General features: G+C 45.4%; 1 protein-coding gene across 1 annotated transcript; it reads left to right on the plus strand.

The window, feature by feature from the left end:
- The first annotated feature begins 3,212 nt into the window (after positions 1–3,212).
- VAX1 (ventral anterior homeobox 1) lies at positions 3,213–21,631 on the plus strand. Its single transcript, XM_060766818.2, has 3 exons — positions 3,213–4,310; positions 7,806–7,993; positions 18,677–21,631. The coding sequence occupies exons 1-3, from the start codon at positions 4,016–4,018 to the stop codon at positions 19,229–19,231; spliced, it is 1,038 nt and encodes a 345-aa protein (XP_060622801.2). The 5' UTR covers positions 3,213–4,015; the 3' UTR covers positions 19,232–21,631.
- The last annotated feature ends 1,900 nt before the right edge of the window (positions 21,632–23,531 follow it).

Here is a 23,531-nt window from a genome sequence, read left to right on the forward strand (position 1 = left end):
ACGGACAATGCTGGGTCTTCATCTTAGAAATAGAGATGAGCACCACCCCCCAGAGTCGAACATGACTAGAGTTAATTTCAGGGGATTAACCAGAAGTGTTAATCACCAGCAGCAATAAATTACTGCTGACCTGAAGGTGGCAAGTTCAAAGCCCAAGTTAAGTTTGAGCTCCTGACTGTTAATAGCCTCACTTACTGTTCACCTAAGCAGTTCAAAAATAGCTGAGCTGTGAGTAGAGAAATTAGGAACTGTTTAAAGGGGGGGGGGGGATAATTTATGATACCATAAAAATGCTGGGGAGCAATTAGCATCATAGTGGATGAAGCAACAGTTCCCCCTGTGGCCAGAATTGAGCAAACTCCAGGAGCCGAAGTTGGAAAAAATACTAAATTACCTCTATCTGTCTGTATGTCTTGTATGTCTAAAAAATGGCATTGAATGTTGGCTGTGTATGTGTATATTGTGATCCACCCTGAGTCCCCTTTGGGGTGAGAGGGGCGGAATACAAATACTGTAAATAAATAAATAAACCATTACCTTTTAAAACTAATCTCAGCTATTAGGAATTAGTCTGGACAATTCATTTATTATATAGATGCAAAGTTGGTGATTCAGGCTCATTGTGGGAGTGGTTACCAGCATATAGTGCCTTCATATACTGGCTTCTAACCCCACGGTGTGTGTCCAAGGAGCAGATGGTAAATGCATACTTAAATCCAAATCTTCCCATAGCAATAGGTACATGAGCAAATATTGTTGATGATTCACAGACATTACTGTTTAGCTATATTTGTGTGCTATTTTCCTTTCTTTAAGCTCAAAGCAGAGCACCATACAAGACCCTCCACCTCCTTTTCTCATCACAGTAACCCTGCAAAGACTGCCTGAGACAGCATGACTCACCCAGGATCACCCAAGGAGTTTTGTAGCTCAATGGGAACTAAAAACAGAGTCTCCCCTGTCTCTTGTCCAGTACCTTAACCACAACACCACAACAGCTGCCGGGATAATTAGCTCCCTGTTTCAATGTGGAAGTTTTTCAGGTAGTTTCCACAGGCCCAAGTGGTTCTGTGAAGAGGTGATCAAATTGAAACACAGATTTCAATGAGTTTCCAGGAGAAACAAACCTGCTTAATGTGTGTGTGTGTGTGTGGTGGGAGTACTGAAAAGCCTCTCTCTGTACCTTTGCTGTTCAGGCCCAGCACATGAATAATCCATTCAAGTGGGTCCTTGGCCGAATTTGAGGTTGTTTTTGGTCCCCCACCCACCCAAGATCCTATTTTCCTCGAAGAATGCCTCTTTCTTTCCCTGTTTTGATCTGGAGAGCTTAAGGAGACAGCTTTGGTCTAACTAGGCCCTGCTCTATCCCACTGCTCAAAATGTCTTGTTTTGCAGTTTGGGTGTCATTCTTAGTTTGAGAAAGTTAACTAAAAGCCTCTCTCCTCCTGTCCCCTCCCCATCTCCTCCTCATATAGAAGTATTGAGTCTGAGAGTGCGGGAAAGGATGTAATCTCACTCCAAAAAAATGCCTGGATGCTGTGTGAAAAGTTCCCTGGCTTTCTTTCTTCCATTCTCTCCCTGCCTCCCTCCCTCCTTTCCCTCTCTCTGCCTGGCCCCCTAAAACTCTTTTGTCAAGGAGGCCAGTGCAACATGTGGCCTTTCACCCCGCCCAAGAACCAATGCCAGACAGCCACACTCAGAGAATTGTTTGTTAATAGTCCAATTAGATAATTGCCATCTTTCACTCCTTTGGCTCTACATTTCCCATAAAGGCCTGAATAAGGAGAGCAGTATGAAGGGGGCTTCTGCCCTGCAAGGTGACAAGAAAGGCCGGAGCATGCTCTCCGCACAAAGCCAGGCGCTTGAATTGAATCATTGTAGCCTAATCAATGGTCTTATTGGATTATGGGCTGTTGCGGTTCTCAAAGATATTGTAGCAGAGACAATGAAATAGTCCGGGAGGGGGGAGGACTTCTCTCGCTTAACACCCCCCCTTTTTTTTTTTATTTAGTGGATCACGCAGTTGAGATCTCCCTCCCTCCTTCCTTCCCTCTCACTCTCCTGGATCCATCTGAATACAAAACAGGCTTTTTTAAAAAAAGGAAAAGAAAGCAAATGTGTTCTGTGTTTGTCAAGGTGCAGAGAATGGGAAAGGAGGAAGGAAGAGGGACACACACACACACAAATGTATGAATTGAATGAAGGGGGGGGGAGACGAGTTAAAGATGGCTGGCTGGGGAGAAAGGGGAAGGATTCTTTTTTACTTGCAGTTTCCCTCCTCCTAGAAAAAGAACTAGGGAAGGAAGGAAGGAAGAAAAGAGGATGGAAGGAAGAAAAGAAGGATGAATGGATGGAAGGAAGGGCCGAGGGAAAAAAGGAAGAAAAGAAGGATGGATGGATGGAAAGAAATATGGATGGAAGGATGAAGAAAGGAAAGAAGGAAGGAAGGATGGAAGGATGGAAAGAAATATGGATGGAAGGAAGGAAGGAATGAAGAAAGGAAGGAAAGAAGGATGGATGGATGGATGGGTGGAAGGAAGGAACGAAGGAAGGATGAATGGAAGGAAAAAAGAAGGATGGAAGGAAGGATGGATGGATGGGTGAATGGAAGGAAGGAAGGAAGGAAGAATAAATGAATGGAAGGAAGGAAGGAAATAAAGGAGGAAGGAAGGAAGGATAGAAGGAGGGAAAGAAAGAAGGGAGGGAGGGAAGGGAAGGGAGGGAGGAAGAATGGAAAGCGAGGAAAGAAGGAAGGAAGGAAGGAAGGAAGGAAGGAAGGAAGGAAGGAAGGAAGGGAAGGAAGGAAAGAAGGAGAGGAGGGATGGAGGAAGGGAGAAAAGAAGGATGGATGGATGGAAGAAAGAATGAATGGAAGGAAGGAAGGAAGAATGAATGGAAGAAAGAAAGAAAGAAAGAAAGAAAGGAAAGAAAGAAGGGTGGAAGGAAGGAAGGGAAGGAAAGAAGGAAGAAAGTGAGGGAGGGAGGAAGGGAGGGTATTCATTTGAATCAAGAAAGATTCCCTCCCCTGGGACATTTCTTCTTCTCGTGTTTGACTGGTCACTGGTGGGGGTTTGTGCCCTGGGTGGCTGTTTTTGTGGAGCCATCAAGGGCTCCTTGAGCCAACTTCATGGGTCCTTCTTCTGTGCCTCTCAATGCCTTTTCTGAGGCGTGTCTTAAAGGAGGAAGCCCTCTCCGCAATCGGCAAAGGGTCAAAGGCAAAGGAGAAGAAAGTTCATAATGGCTGCTCACAATTCGGGCTGAATCTTGTCAAAAGTTTTTTTTTAATTCCCCCTTCTCTTTCCCTCCCTCCCTCTCTCTCTCTCTCTCTCTCTCTCTTTCCTCCCCTTCTTCTGGAAGTCTCCGTCTTTTGATTGTGTGTTTCCTGAAAGCAAGGCCAATCATTTCAGTTTATTCACTGGCTAAACTCGACTTGATTGGGGACAAGCATACAAACCACCCATTACGATGTGATATATTATCCAAACAATTTAGTGTATTCATGAGGTAACCTAAATGTGGAGGCTGCAAAATTACCCGTAATCAATTGAAGCAGCGAGTGCGCGTCCCTCTGGGTATCTAACAACTACATCTCCCTCTCTCTCTTTCCCCCCTCCTCCCTCCCTTCCTCTCTCTCTCCCCTCTGTAATAAGGGAGGCATTAAATCACTTTAGAGTTGCACTGTGGAGTACCTGATCATTGGGGCGCCGGAGAAAGCTGGACACTGGCACTAGGACGCGGGGACTGAGGAAGGCGCAGGCTCCCTGCCTCTCTCTCTTTCTTTCTCTCTTTCTCCCTCCTTCTCTCTCTCTCTCTCTCTCTCTCTGCAGACCCCTTCGCCGGATTCAAAGGGACCCCGGTCTGGTCAGAAGACGTGCCCTCACCCAACACACCGGCTTCGCCTCGTTTCCAACCGCGACACCCCGCCACCCCTTCTCCCCCTCCTTCCCCAACCCCCCCCCCTCCTTCTTCTTTTGGGGTACTTTCCTTTCGAAAACAAAACTAAATCTCACACTACATGTTTGGGAAACCAGACAAAATGGACGTTAGGTGCAACCCCAATCCGGAGATGGAAGTCAATCGGGTGTCCAAGAACGGGCATAACAACAACAACCACGCCAATAACAACAATAGCAAAGAGGGCAAGGAAGGGAAGGGCGCCGAAGGGACGCTCTCGACGGCCTTCTTGAAGGAGCAGCAGCACCAGCAGCAGCAAGGCGCTTTCTCGGCTTCCGGCGCCCCCGGGGAAGACTGCAACAAAAACAAATCCAGCTCGACTGATCCGGATTATTGTCGGAGAATATTAGTCCGAGGTAGGAGCGCCGCGTTCTTGGCCCTGAGAGCGTGCATTTGTGTGTATGTGTGTGACTTTTCCTTCTTCCCTTTCGCTCTCTAGGTGTGTTCCACTCTCTCTTTCACAACTCTGCTTGGTTTGTTTGTTTGGGAACTGGGAGGTGGCTGGACATCCCAGATCCGGCAGTGTCTGTTTTGTATTGTCGAAGGCTTTCATGGCCGGAATTGCTGTGAGTTTTCTGGGCTATATGGCCATGCTCCAGAAGCATTCCCTTCTGACGTTTCTCCCACATCTATGGCACGTATCCGCAGAGTTTGTGAGGTCTGGGTTGTTGTCGCTTTTTCGGGCTGTATGGCCATGTCAGTTGGAGGTTGTGAGGTCATTTGGAAACTAGGCAAGGGAGGTTTATGCCTCTGAGGATGCTTGCCATAGATGCAGGCGAAACGTCAGGAGAGAATGCCTCTAGACCATGACCATACAGCCCGAAAAAAACTACAACAACCCAGAGGTTTATATATTTTTATATATTTGTGGAAAGTGGGAGAAAGAAGCCTTGTCTGCTTGAGGCAAGTGAATGCTGCAATTAATCATTGAAAAGTGTGATCAACTGCAATATTCACTCTTGACTCCAACAGACAAGACTTCTTTCTCCCACCTCGGACCTTCCACAAATGTATAAAAATATATAAACCTCCCTTGCCTAGTTTCCAACTGACCTCACAACCTGCAACTGACATGGCCATGCAGCCCGAAAAACCTACAACAAAACCTACAACACCTACCTCGAACAGACAACAGTTTTCTCCCACCCTGGCCATTCCACCGATATATAAACTCAATTTCCCTAGTTTCCAACAAACCTCCCAACCTCTGAGGACGCCTGCCATAGATGTGGGCGAAACGTCAGGAGAAAATGCTTCTAGAGCATGGCCATTCAGCCCTGAAAACTCACAGCAACCTTCATGTTTGGTTTGTTTGTTTTCCAATCGAGGCTACTTGGTAGGCACTAAGAGGTGGCTAGGCATCTCAGATCAGCAGTTCTATTTTCTCCACTCTCGTGTTATTATTATTATCATTATTATTATTATTATTATTATTATTATTATTATTATTGAAAGTGTTTGTGTGGAGGGAGGCGAATATCTGCCTCGCCTGCCAGGTCTTTCCTTGTCTTTCTCCCCAACTTTCGGGAGACTTCGCTTGCAATGCTGCGCCTCTCTAGTCCCTAGACTTACTTCCCATTGAACTCAGTGGGGATATTGATGGGACTTTGTCGCTAGTTACTAGTTTGCATTCAAAGGAGGCCAAAGGTCCCCCGGGGAGATAAGGTGGGGTACAAATAAAGTATTGTCGAAGGCTTTCGTGGCCGGAATGACTGGGTTGCTGTAAGTCTCCCGAGCTGTATGGCCATGTTCCAGAAGCATTCTCTCCTGACGTTTCGCCCACATCTATGGTAAACATCCTCAAAGGTTGTGAGGTCTGTTGGAAACTAGGGACATTGAGTTTATACATCTGTGGAATGTCCAGGGTGGGAGAAAACTGTTGTCTGTTCGAGGTAGGTGTGAATGTTTCAACTGACCACTTTTACTACCATGTCAGATTACACAGAGGAGCCATTGAAATCCACAAGCATGTGGACAATTTCAACAGAAAGGAAGAAAACATGAAAATGAACAAAATCTGGCTACCAGTATTTAAAAAAACCCTCTTAGGATGCCTGCCATAGATGTGGGTGAAACGCCAGGAAAGAATGCTTCTGGAACATCGCCATATAGGCCGAAAAACTCACAGCAACACAGATAAAGTATTATTAGTATTATACTGACACAAAAACACAGTATGACACAGCAAACGATATATATATATATATATATATATATATATACACACACACACACACACACCGTTTGCTGTGTCATACTGTGCTTAGATATGTGTGTGTGTGTATGTATGTATATATATATAATATATGCTGGCTTTCGTATTATTATTGTTATTAATATTATACATTTTACTGACACAAAAGCACCGCATGTCACAGCAAACGAAATCTATATGCTGGATTTCGTATCACAAACTATTATTATTATTATTATTATTATTATTATTATTATTTATTGGAGGAGAAGGTGAAAGACAACCTCTGGAGCTCAATATACAGAAATAGCTCCTGGGAGAGAGGAGATCTATTTTTGGGTTGTTGTAGGTTTTTCCGGGCTATTTTGTCCGTCTCTTAAGGCCCTTCCTACTCCCCGATTTCGATCCGGGGCAAGGAAACCATTCTTCACAAACCAAAACGGTGAAGACACCCATAGGAAGCCCCTTCCTGGGAGGCATTTCGTTCAACGATTGGGGAGAGTTGGGGTCTGAAGGTGGGGTTGAAAAAGGTGCGATTGTGGTCATTTTTCATAGAGTTTCCAATCACAAGCAGTTCGATGTGATTAGAAACAAAAGCGAGGAGGAAAAACCCGTTTATTCCATTTTACAAACATTCCTGTTCCATAGTATTTGGGTTTGTTGTGGTCTTTTCTTTTTCCTGTTAGATTCCTTCCTCTCTTGCTTTCTTCCAAGTCCCCAATGCTATAATTCCACAAGACCTCTTTTCTTCCTTCCTTCCTTCCTTTCTTTTTCTCTCTCCTCTACATGTATTTCTGTGTTTATCTCTTTCTCTTTCCCTCCTTTATATGTCTATATTTCTCTTTCCCTTCTTTATGTGTTTATCTCTTTCTTTCCCTCCTTTAGGTGTTTATCTCTTTCTCTTTCCCTCCTTTATGTATTTATCTCTTTCTCTCCTTTATGTGTTTCTCTCTTTCCCCCTTTATGTGTTTATCTCTTTCTCTTTCCCTCCTTTATGTGTTTTTTCTCTTTCCCTCCTTTATGTGTTTATTTCTTTCCTTCATTTGTTTATCTCTTTCTCTTTCCCGCATTTATGTCTTTGCATGACTTTTTAAAATTTCCAAATAAAGAGAGACACTTAATAAATAGAAATAAGGCCAAGCAAGACTAATAAATTGTAATAGTGGGTCCTGATTCTTAAAATCTGGACTTCTCTTCGATGCAAACCGTGTTGGGGTAAAGAGAGAAGGAATTGGCGGCGAGATAGGCAAGGAAGGGTTTGTTCGGGTGGCATTGGAGGCCCTCAACTCTCACTTTCCCCTTCCTATAAGAAGGAAAAGAAAGGCAGCTGGGGGTGGAAGGGACGTGTTTTGCACACACACAAAAAGGGTTAGGTGTGGCCAGTATGTGCCACTGCATTGTGGTTAAAGAAGAGAGCCACAGCCTCGGTAAATCGAGAGGAAAGAGGCGAACGAACTAGGCCTTGTTTGGCGAAGATCTTGGGGTAGGAGGGGTTGCATTTGCAAGGCCTCCATATGGGAAATATGTACACAACGAAGGTTGGACTCTCCCTGGGATCAATTCTCGCTTTCTCCTTCCTTTTCTCTCCCTCCTCTCGGGTTTCCCAAAGTCTCCTTCTCCTGCTGCCACTCTCTCTCTCTGTCTTTCCTTCCTTCAGATGCCAAAGGCTCCATCCGCGAGATTATCCTCCCGAAAGGGCTGGATCTGGACCGGCCCAAACGGACCCGCACGTCTTTCACGGCGGAGCAGCTTTACCGGCTGGAGATGGAGTTCCAGAGGTGCCAATACGTGGTCGGGCGAGAAAGGACCGAGCTGGCGAGGCAGCTCAACCTCTCCGAAACTCAGGTAGTGAGTTACTCCTCCGGACGAAGCTCCCCATCTACACTGACTGTATCGAATGCAGTTCCAAACTAAATTCAAACTAAATTCAAACTCTCAACAAAGAGCGCGAAAGGAAGCTCTGAATGGGCTCTGTGGTTTGTGTAAATAATCACACAAACTGGATTTCCTATGGAGCGTTTGAAACTGCGTTCAATGGTCAGTGTAAACAGGGCCTAAGACAACGAGATTTTTTCCTCTCTGACCCACTGACACGCCCAGATTAGATTGGGTGGTCTCCAGGATAAAATGTTGGGTTTTTGTGTTTGTGTGAGAAACTGCAAGTCGCTCCTGGTGTGAGAGAATTGGCGTTACCTAGAGGATGCCCGGATGTTTTACCATCCTGTGGAAGCCTTCTCTCATGTCCCCGCATGGGAAGCTGGAGCTGACAGACGGGAGCTCACCCTGCTCCTTGAATGGAACCGCCGCCTTTCGGATCAGCAGTCCTGCCGGCACAAGGGTTTGACCCATTGCACCACGGGGGGGGGGGGTGTTCCTAAAATCCCAAAATTCTCAATCGACCCCATTCTCAACTGTATTCCTCCAGAGTTCAGAGATATATTTGTTTACCTTCCACACAATGTTCTTCAATAATAATTTGAAGGTGTATTGTTCGAAGGCTTTCATGGCCGGAATCACTGGGTTGTTGTAGTTTTTTTCGGGCTATATGGCCATGGTCTAGAGGCATTCTCTCCTGACGTTTCGCCTGCATCTATGGCAAGCATCCTCAGAGGTAGTGAGGATGCTTGCCATAGGTGCAGGCGAAACTAGAACATGGCCATATAGCCCGAAAAAACCTACAACAACCCAATTTGAAGGTGGTCCTAACGGGAATGCAGGAGAGCACAAGTAATGGACAAAACACCTGGATGTGGCGGGGGGGGGGGGTCAACACAAATAAGACAGGCAGACAGAGAAGATTCAAAATAGGTGGCATTTGAAAATAATGATGATGATGATGATGATGATGATGATGATAATAATAATAATAATAATAATAATAATCTTTATAACCCGCCACCATCTCCCCAAAGGGGACTCGGGCCGGCTGACATGAGGCCAAGCCCAAAATACTACAACATAATTATACAATAATGCAATAATACAAGCATTTCCATTTTGTCAGATTGGAGAGCTTGTGGAAGCCATTGGTTTCAGTGTGTGTGTGGATTGCAACCTTCAATATTGGCGATGCAATACATTCTAAGGAGAAGTAGAGAAATAAGAGTGTGTTGGGAAATAAGGCCCATAGTAAGCGGATGGACTGAGTAAAAGCTCCTGGGGAGGATAGGCTAAGAAAATATATTTCGGAAGATTTTTTTTTCAAGACACAGAAACAGACTATATCTTGGGTCGCTGTGAGTTTTCCGGGCTGTATGGCCATGTTCCAGAAGCATTCTCTCCTGACGTTTCGCCCACATCTATGGCAGGCATCGCCTGCCATAGATGTGGGCGAAACGTCAGGAGAGAATGCTTCTGGAACATGGCCATACAGCCCGGAAAACTCACAGTGACCCAGTGATTCCGCCCATGAAAGCCTTCGAGGACAGGTTGTACTTTCTCACACTGTTTCCAAGGAATAATATCCCCATTTGCCCCGCAAACCCGAGCCTCTCTGGGAATTTATTTAAAATTCAGGCTCGTGTGCGTGCCCTCGATTCACCTCTCGACCTATATGCCCACCGCGCGCCTTTCTTGTAGGGTTTTCTCATTCAAGAGGTGGTTTTGCCGGTTCTTTCCTCTAAAATATTTCCCACAACACTGGTATTGGTTGGCAGCCTTCCATCCCAGTGTTCAATCGAGCTCTCCTTGCTCAGCTTCCAAGATCAGGAGGGATCTGGTGAGTTTAGGCGTGTCATGTTGACCTCTTGACGTCTAAACTGTATCTCCAAATAAGGACACACAAATGGGTTGGCAAATGAGTTCGAAAGATGCCCACCTTGCAAACCAGGATGACCTTTTGCAGGTTTCGCTTACGGGATTTAAAGGGGTTTGTTCCCAAGAGTGGCCCAAGATGCACAAAAAGTTCTCAGGATGTTTCTGGCCAGGAAAAGAAACGAGTGTGTTGTTGTATTGTCGAAGGCTTTCATGGCTGGAATCACTGAGTTGTTGTCGGTTTTTCGGGCTATATGGCCATGTTCTAGAAGCATTCTCTCCTGACGTTTCGCCTGCATCTATGGCAAGCATCCTCAGAAGTTGTGAGATCTGTTGCAACTAGGAAAAATTGGTTTTTCTAGTTCCAACAGATATATAAACCAAATTTTCATTGTTCCAACAGACCTCACAACTACTGAAGATTCTTGCCAGAGATGCAGGCGAAACGTCAGGAGAGAATGTTTCTATAACATAGCTCGGAAAACCTACAACAATCCGAGGGTGTTGTTGTTTGTTGTTTTTTAAAAGCGTCTAGGGCCCCTTCTACACAGCTGAATAAAATCCCACATTATCTGCTTTGAACTGGAATATATGGCAGTGTGGACTCAGATAACCCTGTTCCAAGCAGATATTGTGGGATTCTTTTAGCCTTGATATTCTGGGTTGTATGGCTGATATTCTGGGTTGTATAGTTGTATGGCTGTGTGGAAGGGCCCTAAGACGGGTTAAGGGCTAGTAGTACATTTAGGCTGCTTGTCTTTAAAGAATTAAAGTTACTTCTTTTGGACAACTCCGGAGAAAGCCGAATTTCGAGATGCCCAATTTTAAATTAAAACCAGAACTTGGGACGCTGTACTATCCGAGTCTAGGGCCCTTCCACTCAGCCCTATATCCCAGGATATCAAGGCAGAAAATCCCACAATATCTGCTTTGAACTGGGTTATCTGAGTCCACACTCAGATAATGTGTGATTTCCTGCCTTGATATTCTGGGCTATAGGGCTGTGTGGAAGGGCCCTTCGATTATTCATTCCATAGTGATCCACAGTGCCAGGAAATCCGCACAGGCCTCTTTCAAGTTGCCACTGTTGTGTCCCTAGCCCCACTTATTCCTTCCATGCTCACAATTCTTCTATTTATTTATGTTTTTGTCAGATTGTATTTTATTTTATTTTCCTTTCGGTAACCGATCTCAGGGCCCTTCCACACAACCCTTATAACCCAGAATATCAAGACAGGAAATCCTATATTATCAGATTGTGTACCCAGTTCAAAGCAGATATTATGGGATTTTCTGCCTTGATCTTCTGGGATATAGGGTTGTGTGGAAGGGCCTTGGGTTATCTGAGTCCACACTGCCATATATTCCTGTTCGAAGCAGATAATGTGGGATTTTATTCATCTGTGTGAAAAGGGGCTCATTTCTTAGGGCCCTTCCACTCAGCCCTATATCCCAGAATATCAATGCAGAAAATCCCACAATATCTGCTTTGAGGTGGGTTATCTGAGTCCACACTCAGATAATGTGGGATTTTATGCCTTGGGATATTCTGGGATATAGAGCTGTGTAGAAGGGCCCCAAGAAGATAAGTGTGGGTTTTACATGGGCGTAAATTCCATTTAATGTAATGGGCTTCTCTCGATAGAAATGCTATTTAAATGTAGGCCTAATTGGGAAGCAACGCAATGAAAGGTATAGCTTAAATTGTAATGAACTCTTGTCTCTTGTGTGTAATTTTAGAAGAATCCTGCCATTTTGGGATTTAAAAAAAGGAAGGAAGAAATAGGGGCAAAATAAAGATACAAGGGGGAATTATAGCTGGAGGGATAGACACTTAATATACTAGCAATGTAAAACAACAGAGGCCAGCAGATAGCAGCACGTTAATATTTTGTAGGGCCCTTCCACACAGCCATGTAACCCAGAATATCAAGGCAGAAAATCCCACAATATCTGCTTTGAACTGGGTTATCTGAGGCCCCTTCCATAGAACTGAATAAAATCCCACATTATCTGTTTTGAATTGGAATATATGGCAGTGTGGACTCAGATAACCCAGTTCAAAGCAGATATTTGTGGAATTTTCTGCCTTGATATTCTGGGTTACATGGCTGTGTGGAAGGGCCCTGAGTCCACACTCAGATAATGTGGGATTTTCTGTATTGACATTCTGGCATTTAGGTTTGTGTGGAAGGGCCCTGAGTCCACAATCAGATAATGTGGAATTTTCTACCTCGATATTCTCGGTTATATGGCTGTGTGGAAGGGCCCTGAGTCTACACTCAGATAATGTGGGGTTTTCTGTATTGACATTCTGGCATTTAGGTCTGTGTGGAAAGGCCCTGAGTCCACACTCAGATAATGTGGGATTTTCTGCCTTGATATTCTCGGTTATATGGCTGTGTGGAAGGGCCCTGAGTCCACACTCAGATAATGTGGGATTTTCCACCTTGATATTCTGGCATTTAAGGCTGTGTGGAAGGGCTCGTAAATGCGTTTTGGCGATTTCGCAAAAGGACCACTGAGCCATTCCTGTCTTTCCCAAATACTATAAATATCTGTGCAAAAATAGCAATAAATGGAATGAAAGAGTTAAATGGGGGGGGGGGGTATTTAGGAAATATTCAGGAAGCCTTAAGAAAAGATGACAAGACGCATATGCCTCTGTGTGTGCATAGATAAAATAAACTTGCAAAACGGCCTCAGCGACGAGGAGGAGGCAAAAGATAGGTTTCTCATTTCTAGTTAGATCTAAAAATAATATCACTGGTCGATTGCTCCATTCAAGCTCATGAAATGGGTTCGGGTTAAGATCACTTTTAGTTGAAGGGATACTGGGCCTGAGAGAGAGAGAGAGAGAGAGAGAGAAGAGAGAAAGCGCGAAAGCGAGGCGAAAAGAGAGGTGTGATTTCTTGACCGGAAAGTCCGGTGGGAGTATCCTTCCAAGGTCAAGAGAGAAAGCGAGAAACAATCCGTGCCAAAAATAAAAAGACTAAGCGCATTAAGGGAAAGGGTTCGGTTTTCTTGAAAAGATGCCTTCCTGTAATAATGACAAACAAGCTCATTAGCATTTCTGGCTGTCAGATTTAGCCGAGGTTGGAGGACGAAGGAAACAGGCTCCCGAAGCCAGAGCCAGTGGCATGTGATATTGATTTGAGTGAAATCATATTTGAGGTGGAGGAGAAGAGATCTAAAGTCGCTCGAGGGGAGGAAGAGGGGAGGGGGGTGGAAGTGAGAGACGGGTTGGAAAAGGAGGGTGGTGCCCTTTAACGGGCCTGAAGCCGAAAAACTGGAAGGAGGAGAGTTGAGCCGCTTTTGCCACGCATCAGGCCTGGAGGGAGACGCCCAACCCCAGAGTAAAAAAAGAGGGAAGCACTAAAGGGCAAACCCGAGGTTTCTACAGACGCTAGAAAGGGCTTTTGCTCCCAGTGGCCCATTCAGAAGAGGCCCAAGATCCATCTGAACAGGGGCCCTTCTACACAGCCCTATATCCCAGAATATCAAGCCAAAAAAATCCCACATTATCTGAGTGTGGACTCAGATAACCCAGTTCAAAGCAGATATTGTGGGATTTTCTGCCTTGAGAAATCTGGGATATAGGGCTGTGTGGAAGGGTCCAGGGAGAAGGGGTTTGTCTCAAAGCAGAAAGGGTTGGTGCTCAGATCCTTCCAGCAGGATCTCAAGTATTGATGGGTTAAAATTATTATTATTATTATTATTATTATTGAAATATTCCTTAAGGTGCAAATAGGACTGTTCCTCCCCGCAAATTCCTAAAAAGGTCGTAGCTGATGTAGGCAATGCAGAGAGGCACTGGAGACACAATTTTTGTTATTGTGGTGCTATTTATTTATTTTATTTATTGGGTTCTTCCAAAAAATGGCAGAGGGAGAGAGACTCTTTTCTTCTTCACTGGCACCATTCACACAGGTGCATTTACACTATAGAAATAATGCAGCTTGACTCTATTTTAACTGGCTCAATGCCATAGACCTGTGGAAGTTGCAGTTTGGTGAGGCACCCATTCCCTCTCTGGCCGAGAAGGCTGCCAAAACTACAAAGCGCATGGTTCCATAGCATTGAGGCAAGGCAGTTAAAGTGGTACCAAATTGCATTCATCCCTAAATTTTCTTTGACCAGAAGCTGACAACTTCAAATGCCTCTGGTGTCGCTGTAAGAAAGTCCTCCATTGTGCATGTGGCGGGGCTTAGACTACACTGTAGTGGGTGATTTTGTGGTTTGTTCTTCTCCACACTCACATGGCATGTCGGTGGACTCCACTTTGTAGCCCCATTTCTTAAGGTTAGCTCTGCATCTGCACAGTTGTTTGGCACCTTCCAAGTCGCCCAGTCTCCTGTGTGCCCAGGAGGGAGTTTCTCATCTGGAATCAGCCACTCTTGCTTGCTGAGATGTCCCTGGAGTATATCTCTAGAAATGAGGCCCCTTCCACACAGCTGAATAAAATTCCACATTATCTGCTTGGAACTGGAATATATGGCAGTGTGGACAGATAACCAGATAATGTGGCATGTCTCATTAAGAGGAGGCACATCCACTGTTTTAACTGGAGATGTATTCCCCACTTGGCATGCAAATTCAGCAGCAAAGCGAAAGGACCTAGAATGGGAAGAGACCACAAAAGACCATCCAGTCCTATTCAGGTCACAGAATACAGATTACCTGTTGGAAATGACAACCTTCTTCAATCCTTTTCTAGTAAAGTTTATCTATGATCCTGTTGCTTACTGTTTCATGTATATATGTTCTGGTATGCAGCTTCCTTTACTCTATGGTTCCTAAGAAGTTATAAGGGGGCTGCAGACCACATGCTCTCCCTCCTCCCTCCTTTTGATTATGTGACATGTTGATAGCTGTTTTGTTATAAGAGAACCATCTCAAACATATCTGAAACTGGACTGATAGGTTTTGTAGTTGTGTATGCTGAACACATGAAGGTTGTGAGTAAACCAAATATGTTATTTTTTATCAAAGTCTATTTAATTTTTGTCTCTTGAGTGCATGAAATAAAACAAGCTGTTTTACGGGAGACTATCTATCTGGGGAAAGTGGAAGGCAAAAGGAAGAGGGGCCGACCAAGGGCAAGATGGATGGATGGCATCCTTGAAGTGACTGGACTGACCTTGAAGGAGCTGGGGTGGTGACGGCCGACAGGGAGCTCTGGCGTGGGCTGGTCCATGAGGTCATGAAGAGTCGGAGACAACTGAACGAATGAACAACAACAACATCTATCTGTCTATCTATCCATCTATCCATCTATCCATCTATCCATCCATCCATCCATCTATCTATAGTCTCCCATAAAACCGGAAAAAAACACTTCTAAACACTTCTAAAGCTCTGCTGTTTTTATGCACTGGCAAAATCTCTTGTTTTCCTAACACATCAGGTTATTCAGTCTAACAACTGAAACCATTGCCTTGCATAATTATATCTGGTTCTATCCACAAAAGAAGATTCTACTCTAAAGGGGTTTTGGCTCTTCCATGAAAGGTCATGCTTTTCTAAAGTTATGATCTCCAAAAGGTGTTTTTCCAAAAATTATAAATGCAGATTTCCACAATTATCAAAGCAGATATTCCACATCATCTGCTTTGAACTGGATGATATGGTCCACACCAGGCACATAGCCAGAAAAAAAAATCAGGAGGGATTTAAATCTCCTCCCCCCAGATGACTTCTCAGGTCAATGTCTCCTGACAAAGGACAGTAGTTTCCACAATTGGCAGTTTCTCAATGTTTTCTTCTGCTTTCTTCCTATTACCGGTTCCACTGTGAATTAGCAAGAAATTTCCAACCAAGCACAAGTTGTTCTGATGGTACTTTGGTTTTTTGTGTCTATTGAAGACTTCTATTGCATTTTCCATCACACCAATGGTTTCACCACCAACGCACCAAGCTTCTGGTGGCCACCTTTACCCTCCAAGCACCACACAACACCTACAGATAGCACCTTGTACATGAAATGAGCAGGCTAACAAGGGGAATCTACTGAACCCTTTGGGTTGAAATATTAGATGCCTCTTCTTAGCCACAGGAAATACATATCTTGGCAAAGAGTCTGTGGATTCTGCACTAATTGTTTTTAACAGTGTTTTGTTGATACTTTGTTATATGCCTTGGATTTGGTCCCCCATGTAAGCCCCCCAGTCCCTTTGGGGAGATAGTGGCAGGGTATAAAAAGAAGTTGTTGTTGCTCTTGTTCCATGGTTTCTTTGGCAGGGCTTAGATTAGATGAATCAGTGGGAGACACTGCAGTTTCCACAGTTTTCACCTGTAGTTCAGGTGTGCATGTTCTGGGGTCTGCATCAGGACCAGCTGCTGCAATGGTTCCCAACCTGCTGTCTTCTTGGTCTTCAATATTTGGCTTTTTCATATTTCCCTCATACCTTAGGTTTTGCCTGTCAGTTATGGGTGGGCCAACTTGTGTTGCTTCTACTATATCTGCTATTGCTGCAAGTATTGACAGTGTGAATGACAGTGTGAATAAGCCATTGGTTTAATGTTTATAAAGTTAAATTGGTGCTAGATCTTTTATGTTTTTAATAATCTGAAAGATTATTTATAAGTGATATGTCTATGTTTTTCAAAGATTTATAATATTGTGTTTTACTGTTATTGTTATTGTCTGAATCTGGCATTGAATTATTGCCATAGTTTGTAAGCCACCCTGAGCCCCCCCCCCCCCTTGAGAAGGGCAGAGTATACTTACAGTAAATAATAAATAAATAAATAGTCAACATATGCTGGAGATAGTACTTGCAATTCTGGAGGGACTCTTTTAATTTTTGCTTCCCCGTAGACTTAGCATGGGGATTCGGTTAACTAGTTAAAATTCATGAATAAATCAGGTTTTTTGTAACCTGAAAAATTTCAAGGGGGGGGGGGTAGAACCCCTGGCCCCTTCATGGCTACAGGCCAGGTTATGAATGCTATTTTCCACGTTTATCAAAGCAGATAATTCACATTATCTGCTTTGAACTGGATAATATAGCCCACACTGCAAACCAAGGGTACAGTTGTAATGTGTTTAAAAAACACCAAGTTTGCAAATTTGGCATTCTATTAAATATCCTTTGACCAGTAGCTGGCCACTTGGAGTGCCTCTGGTGTTGTTATAAGAAGGTCCTCCATTGTGCATTGTGCATGTGGCTCAGACTGCATTGTAATAGGTGGTCTGTGGTTTGCTCTTCTCCACACTGTCATGTAGTGGGCTTCACTCTATAGCCCCTTTGCTTAAGATTGGCTTTGCATCTCCTGGTACCAGAGCCACAGGCCAATCTTTTCTGTGCTCAGGAGGGAGTTTCTCATCTGGCTGTTCCTACACGTTTGGACTCTTGTTTGCTGAGTATCTCTGTATATCTGTGGCCCCTCTTCTACCCTCTTCTCCACACTTGCATGTCTAGTGTGACCCCATTTCTTAAAATTGGAGATTGGCTCTACATCACATGGTGGTGCCAGACCGCAGCCTGTTCAGCGCCTTCCAAGCCCCGCAGTCTTCTCTGTGTGTGTGTGTGGGGGGGGGGGGGGATCTCTCATTTAGGATCAGTTTAGAGGAGATAATCTGGATTGTATAGGGATGGGGCCCCTATTCTCCTTGCTGGCTTGGGTGACACCTTGTGCCTGTGCCCATGGGGGAGTCTCTCATTTGGAATCAGCCATGGTTTGACAGTCCGGGTTTTTGCCTGCCACTTTTGGACTCTTGCTTGCTGAGAACACCTCAAAGCAGATGATCTGGATTCAGGACCATAGCCAGAAAATTTTTTGGGGGGAGGGGATTAATTATTTTTTAGCGAATCATGAGAAGTGGTTCCATAAAATAACATAATTTAAATCAGGCATCCTCAAACTGTGGCCCTCCAGCTGTTTAGGCCTCCAACTCCCAGCAGCCCTAATGAGCTTGTTCAATTGTCAGGAATTCTGGGAGTTGAAGGCCCAAACAGCTGGAGGGCCACAGTTTGAGGATTCCTGATTATATAGTATGGTTCATTCTATATTTTATAGAGACTTAATCAATTTTCTCGACTCCTTCATGGGGGGCTTCAAATCCCTCCCATGCCTTATGCCTACCAGTTGTGGGTGGGCCAACTTGGTTGCTTCCACTATATCAGCTATCGCTGCAAGTAATGACTGAATAAATTGTCAAAACTTGCTTGAGATAGTGCTTGCAGTTCTGGAGGGACTCCTTTAATTTTTGCTTCTCATAAATTTAGCATGGGGATTTGGTTAACCAATTAAAATTCAGGAGTAAACCAGGTTTTTGTTTTGACCTGAAAACTTGGGGGGGGGGGGGGTTGGACCCCTAACCCTCCCCCCCCCCCACTTTGGCTACAGCCCTGTGTGGATTGTATAGGGATGGGTCCCTATTCTCCTTCCTGGCTTGGGTAACACCTTGTTCCTGTGCCCAGGGGGGAGTCTCTCATTCGGGATCAGGCATGACTTGAGGTTCTGGGCTTTAGCCTGCCGCTTTTGGACTCTGGCTTGCTGAGAACCCCTCAGAGATAAGATGATCGGGATTGTATAGGGATGGGGCCCCATTCTCCTTGCTGGCTTGAGTCACACCTTGTGCCTGTGCCCAGGAGGGAGTCTCGTTCGATATCAGGCATGACTCGAGGTTCTGGGTTTTAGCCTGCCACTTTTGGACTCTGGCTTGCTGAGAACCCCTCAGAGATAAGATGATCAGGACTGTATAGGGATGGGCCCCGATTCTCCTTACTGGCTGGAGTGACACCTTGTTCTTCTTGTCCTCCTCTTCAGGTCAAAGTCTGGTTCCAGAACCGGCGCACCAAGCAGAAGAAGGACCAAGGCAAGGACTCGGAGCTGAAGTCGGTGGTGTCGGAGACGGCGGCCACGTGCAGCGTGCTCCGGCTGCTGGAGCAGGGCCGCCTCCTCTCTCCGCCGGGCCTGCCGGGCCTGCTCCCGCCCTGCGCCGCCGCAGCCACCACCGCTGCCGCCTTGGGCTCGGCCTTGCGGGGGCCCGGGCTGGGCGGGGGCGGGGGGGCGGGGACGGGCGCCTCGGGGGGCTGCTCCCCGCACCACCCCTCCGTCAGCAGCGGCGCCGTGGGGCCGGGACACCCTTCCCCGCCGGGCCCTCCTCCTCCGCCGCCGCCGCCGCACAACCTCTTCAGCTTGCCGGTGCCCTCGCTGCTGGGCTCGGTGGCCGGGCGGCTCTCCTCGGCGCCCCTCGCCATGGCCGGCTCGCTGGCCGGGAACTTGCAGGAACTCTCCGCCCGCTACTTGAGCTCCTCGGCCTTCGAGCCTTACTCGCGGACGGCCAGCAAAGAAGGCGCCGAGAAGAAGGCCCTGGACTGACTGGGCCTCGCTTGATACTGATCTCTTTGTGGCGACTCTTTATGGAATATATATCCAATCCACCCACCCTCTCCGTGGCCACCGTCTCCCGCCTCAGTCCTCACATTTCCCGTCTTCCCAACAACGTGGCCTCTCATTTCCTCGCCCTCCTGACCTCCTCGCCCCCCCCCCCCAACTCTTGCTTTGTCCACTGGGTTGCTGTGAGTTTTCCGGGCTGTATGGCCATGTTCCAGAAGTATTCTCTCCTCAATGTGTTGTCGAAGGCTTTCATGGCCGGAATCACTGAGTTGTAGGTTTTTCGGGCTGTATGGCCATGTTCTAGAAGCATTTTCTACTGACCTTTCGCCTGCATCTCTGGCAAGCCCCCTCAGATCTGTTGGAAACTAGGAAAATTGGGTTGATATATCTGTGGAAGGTCCAGGGTGGGAGAAAGAACTCTTGCCTGTTGGAGTTAGGTGTGAATGTTTCAATTGGCCACCTTGATTAGCATTTAATGGCCTAGCAGTTTCAAGGTCTGGCTTCTTACTGGCTGGGGAATTCCTTTGTTGAGAGGTGATTGTTTCTCGTCTGGAGTTCCCCTGTTTTGTTTTTTATTTATGACAGGCGAAACGTCAGGAGAGAATGCTTCTAGGACATGGCCATATAGCCCGAAAAACCTACAACAACCCACATTCTCTCCTCACATTTCACCCACATCTTTGGCAGGTATCCTCAGAGATTGTGAGGTATATTTGAAACTAAGCAACTAAGAGGTTGTGAGGTATAGATTTGAAATGGAAGTTCGAATCCGCAGGAAGAGGTGAGCTCCTGTTGTTAGCCCCAGCTTCTGCCAACCTAGCAATATTTCTGAGGAAGGTCCAAGGTGAGAGAAAGGAGGCAAATGTGAGTGTTCTCTCTCTCTTGCCTTAAATTTTTTGCTTTTGGGAGTTTGAAATCGCATCCAGAATCTCAGCTCAGAAGAACGAGGAAGGCAAGAAATGAAGCCTGAGGCTGGCAATAGAAGACAAACCAGCCCAACCCAAACTTCCCAGGTTTCCTCCTCACTTCCCACGTTGCACAGCCTTTGAGAAAAAGGAGGGACCGGGGGAATGGAGGGAAAGCGAATTAAGAAATCTTGGCGATGCTTATTTAGACCTCAATTGGACTCATAGACCTGGAGAGAGTTCTCAATGTTTTGGTTTAGGCGGGAAAAGCTGAGTGAGGGAGAGCAGCTGCAGAGAGGGAGAAAGAGAATATTCTATATTATGTCTTGATTTAGGCGGGAAAAGCTAAGTGAGGGGGAATGTGAGGGACACCACCACTAAGCTGCAGAAATTGCTGACTGGAAGGTTGGCAGTTCGAATCAGTGGGAGGGAACGAGCTCCTTTTGTTAGCCCCAGCTTCTGCCAACCTAAACATGCCAATATGAGTAGATCAATAGGTACTGCTTCGGGTGGGAAGGTAACGGTGCTCCACGCAGTTATGCCAACCACATGACCTTGGTGGTGTCTATGGACAACACCGGCTCTTCGGGGTAGAAATGGAGATGAGCACCACCCCCCAGAGATGGACTTCAATGCCAAGGGGATTTTTTTAAAAAATGTATATGTATATATACATAGAACCATAGAGTTGAAAGAGACCTCATGGGCCAACCAGTCCAACCCCCTGCCAAGAAGCAGGAATATTGCATTCAAAGCACTCCTGACAGATGGTCATCTAGCCTCTGTTTAAAAACCTCCAAAGGAGCCTCCACCACACTCCGGGGCAGAGAGTTCCACTGCTGAACAGCTCTCACAGTCAGGAAGTTCTTCCTCATGTTCAGATGGAAGTTCTTCCTCATGTTCAGATAGAAGTTCTTCCTCATGTTCAGATGGAGGTTCTTCCTCATGTTCAGATGGAAGTTCTTCCTCGTGTTCAGGTAGAAGTTCTTCCTCGTGTTCAGATGGAAGTTCTTCCTCGTGTTCAGGTAGAAGTTCTTCCTCGTGATCAGATGGTAGTTCTTCCTCATGTTCAGATGGAAGTTCTTCCTCATGTTCAGGTAGAAGTTCTTCCTCATGTTCAGATGGAAGTTCTTCCTCGTGTTCACATGGAAGTTCTTCCTCGTGTTCAGATGGAAGTTCTTCTTCATGATCAGATGGAATCACATATATGTAGATGGTAACGGCGCTCCATGCAGTCATGTCGGCCACATGTCGGTGTCTAGGGACAATGCCGGCTCTTTGGCTTAGAAATGGAGATGAGCAACACTCTCTCAGAGTCGGACACGACTGGACTTAATGTCAGGGGAAAACCTTTACCTTATATGTATTTATTATCTACCTATTTTCCCTCACTCAGCCCTTCCCGCCTAAATCAAAGCATTATATATAGTGTGGGAAAGAAAGGCGGCGTCTCTCTCTGTGTATACGTGTGTATGTGTGTGTGTATATACATATATATGTATATATACACACACAGGCGCCGTCTTTCTCTCCCTCACGATGGGAAATTTGGCTCGCGAGTCTAAAACACACAAAACAGACCTCTCGCATTGATTTATGTTTAAGTGTGACTTTGAAAGGATGGCGCTTCCTTTTTTGCCTTGGCTTTGGGGCTCATTCGTATCCTATCCTGAAGGAATGCCCCTTTACCTCAGGCATAATTGGAAGCGAAACTTTGAGACATGAAAATAAAGAAGATACCCCTCAAACCCTTTCCCATGGAGTCAACCCTCCAAGACCTTACAGTTTCTCTTCCAAATAGGAGTTTGGGGTTCCCCTTTTCCCTCAAAGGCAGCTGAGACCCAAGAGATGTTTCTTCACCTCATTGTGGATTTTCTTCCAACCCTCTTCCCGCCAAAAACAAGCAAACACCCCAAAAAGGCTTCCAGATTTGACTTTGAACATTATTCCATCACGCAGCCCAGAAGAGGATAGAAACAAGCTTTTCTTGAGGCGAAAATCCGAAAAAAACCAGCTCTATATTAACTCTCCAAGTTCAGAGGGGCGACGAATCCAGTCCATGGTTTCAACAATAGAAAATGGAGGTCAAATATCGCCTCTTACCCGCCTGAATCCAAATTTAAGCTCTTGAGAGGCCAAATAAATCAAAACAAAACCCGGAGAGATGGCGATGTGGAGAACGGTGTGCACAAGAAAAACCCGAATCTCTTCAACTCCAGCATAGCGCTTTGGCTTTCTAACAAACCTAAATCCGACCTGAAACTAGGAACTTTTCGCCTCTTTCTGACCACATTTTCCCCCCTAAAAGGCTTCCCTTTCAAATGGAAACCAATGCTAAAGGCAACGAACCTATTCTAGGATTGGATTTTGTACAAACAAAACAAAAACACTCTTCTGTCTTTCCTAAAACTCTGCCTTCCTGGATCACCCCCCCCCCCCCTTCTCTCTTTGACATGAAATACCAGGATTTGAAATTGGTTAGGAAACAAAAACCAAGGAGAAACAAAACTACACCGCGTTTTTAGCTACTTCGGCTTTTCAATTTTTATCTCCCTCCAAAAAAAAAGCATTTGGGTGCGTTGCGTTTACAGACTGCGATGACACATGTGCCACCAAACTCTTTAACCAAAAAAGGCAAAAAAGTGGAATGGTTGATGTAGTGGATAATAATAATGATAATGATAATGATAATACTATAGCATTCCTCCTAGACCCAGAAGAGCAGCGAGAGAGCGCGTCCGAGGGCGCAGCACGAAAGGCGCCTTCCTCCTCTTCTTCCTCCTCCTCCTCTTCCTCCTCATCGTGGTTTTGTTGTAAATTATTTGCGTCTGAAGTTTCTAGGCAACTAGTGATGGAAAAATAAAACATGAATGAAGGTGCGACCGCCCCCCTCTTCGACTAACCCTTGTTCTGAATTTTTGAATGTTTTGTATTTATGTGGTGAGAGTGAAATATATTCTATCTATACGATGACCAGAGTGAGGTCTTCTTTGCGTCTCCCGTGTCGCGCTCTCCTCCAAAATAGGACCTCCTTGAAGATTTAGCCCTATCAGCTCTTTCCGGAACCAAATCGTTGTTAAGTGTGGACAACACTATGCCTTTTTTTGGTCAAATGTTAATTTCAGATCTGCCATAGTTAAAGCACTGAATATGTAATAGAGATGGGGGGAATTGTTTTCTCTCTCCTTTTTTGCTGTCTTCCTTTTAATTAATCTAAATATTATACCTCCTCTTAACTTGTGGACATGCCTCCCTCCCACATTCTCGCCTCGTTTTCTTCCTTCCTTCTTCCCTTCTTCCCTCCCTTCCTCCTAGTTTTCTTCCTCCCTTCATTCCTTCTTTCTTTCCTTCCTTCCTTCTTCCTAACCTCCCTCCTC

The sequence above is a fragment of the Anolis sagrei genome, chromosome 3 (assembly GCF_037176765.1).
Source record: "Anolis sagrei isolate rAnoSag1 chromosome 3, rAnoSag1.mat, whole genome shotgun sequence".
Classification (NCBI taxonomy): domain Eukaryota; kingdom Metazoa; phylum Chordata; class Lepidosauria; order Squamata; family Dactyloidae; genus Anolis; species Anolis sagrei.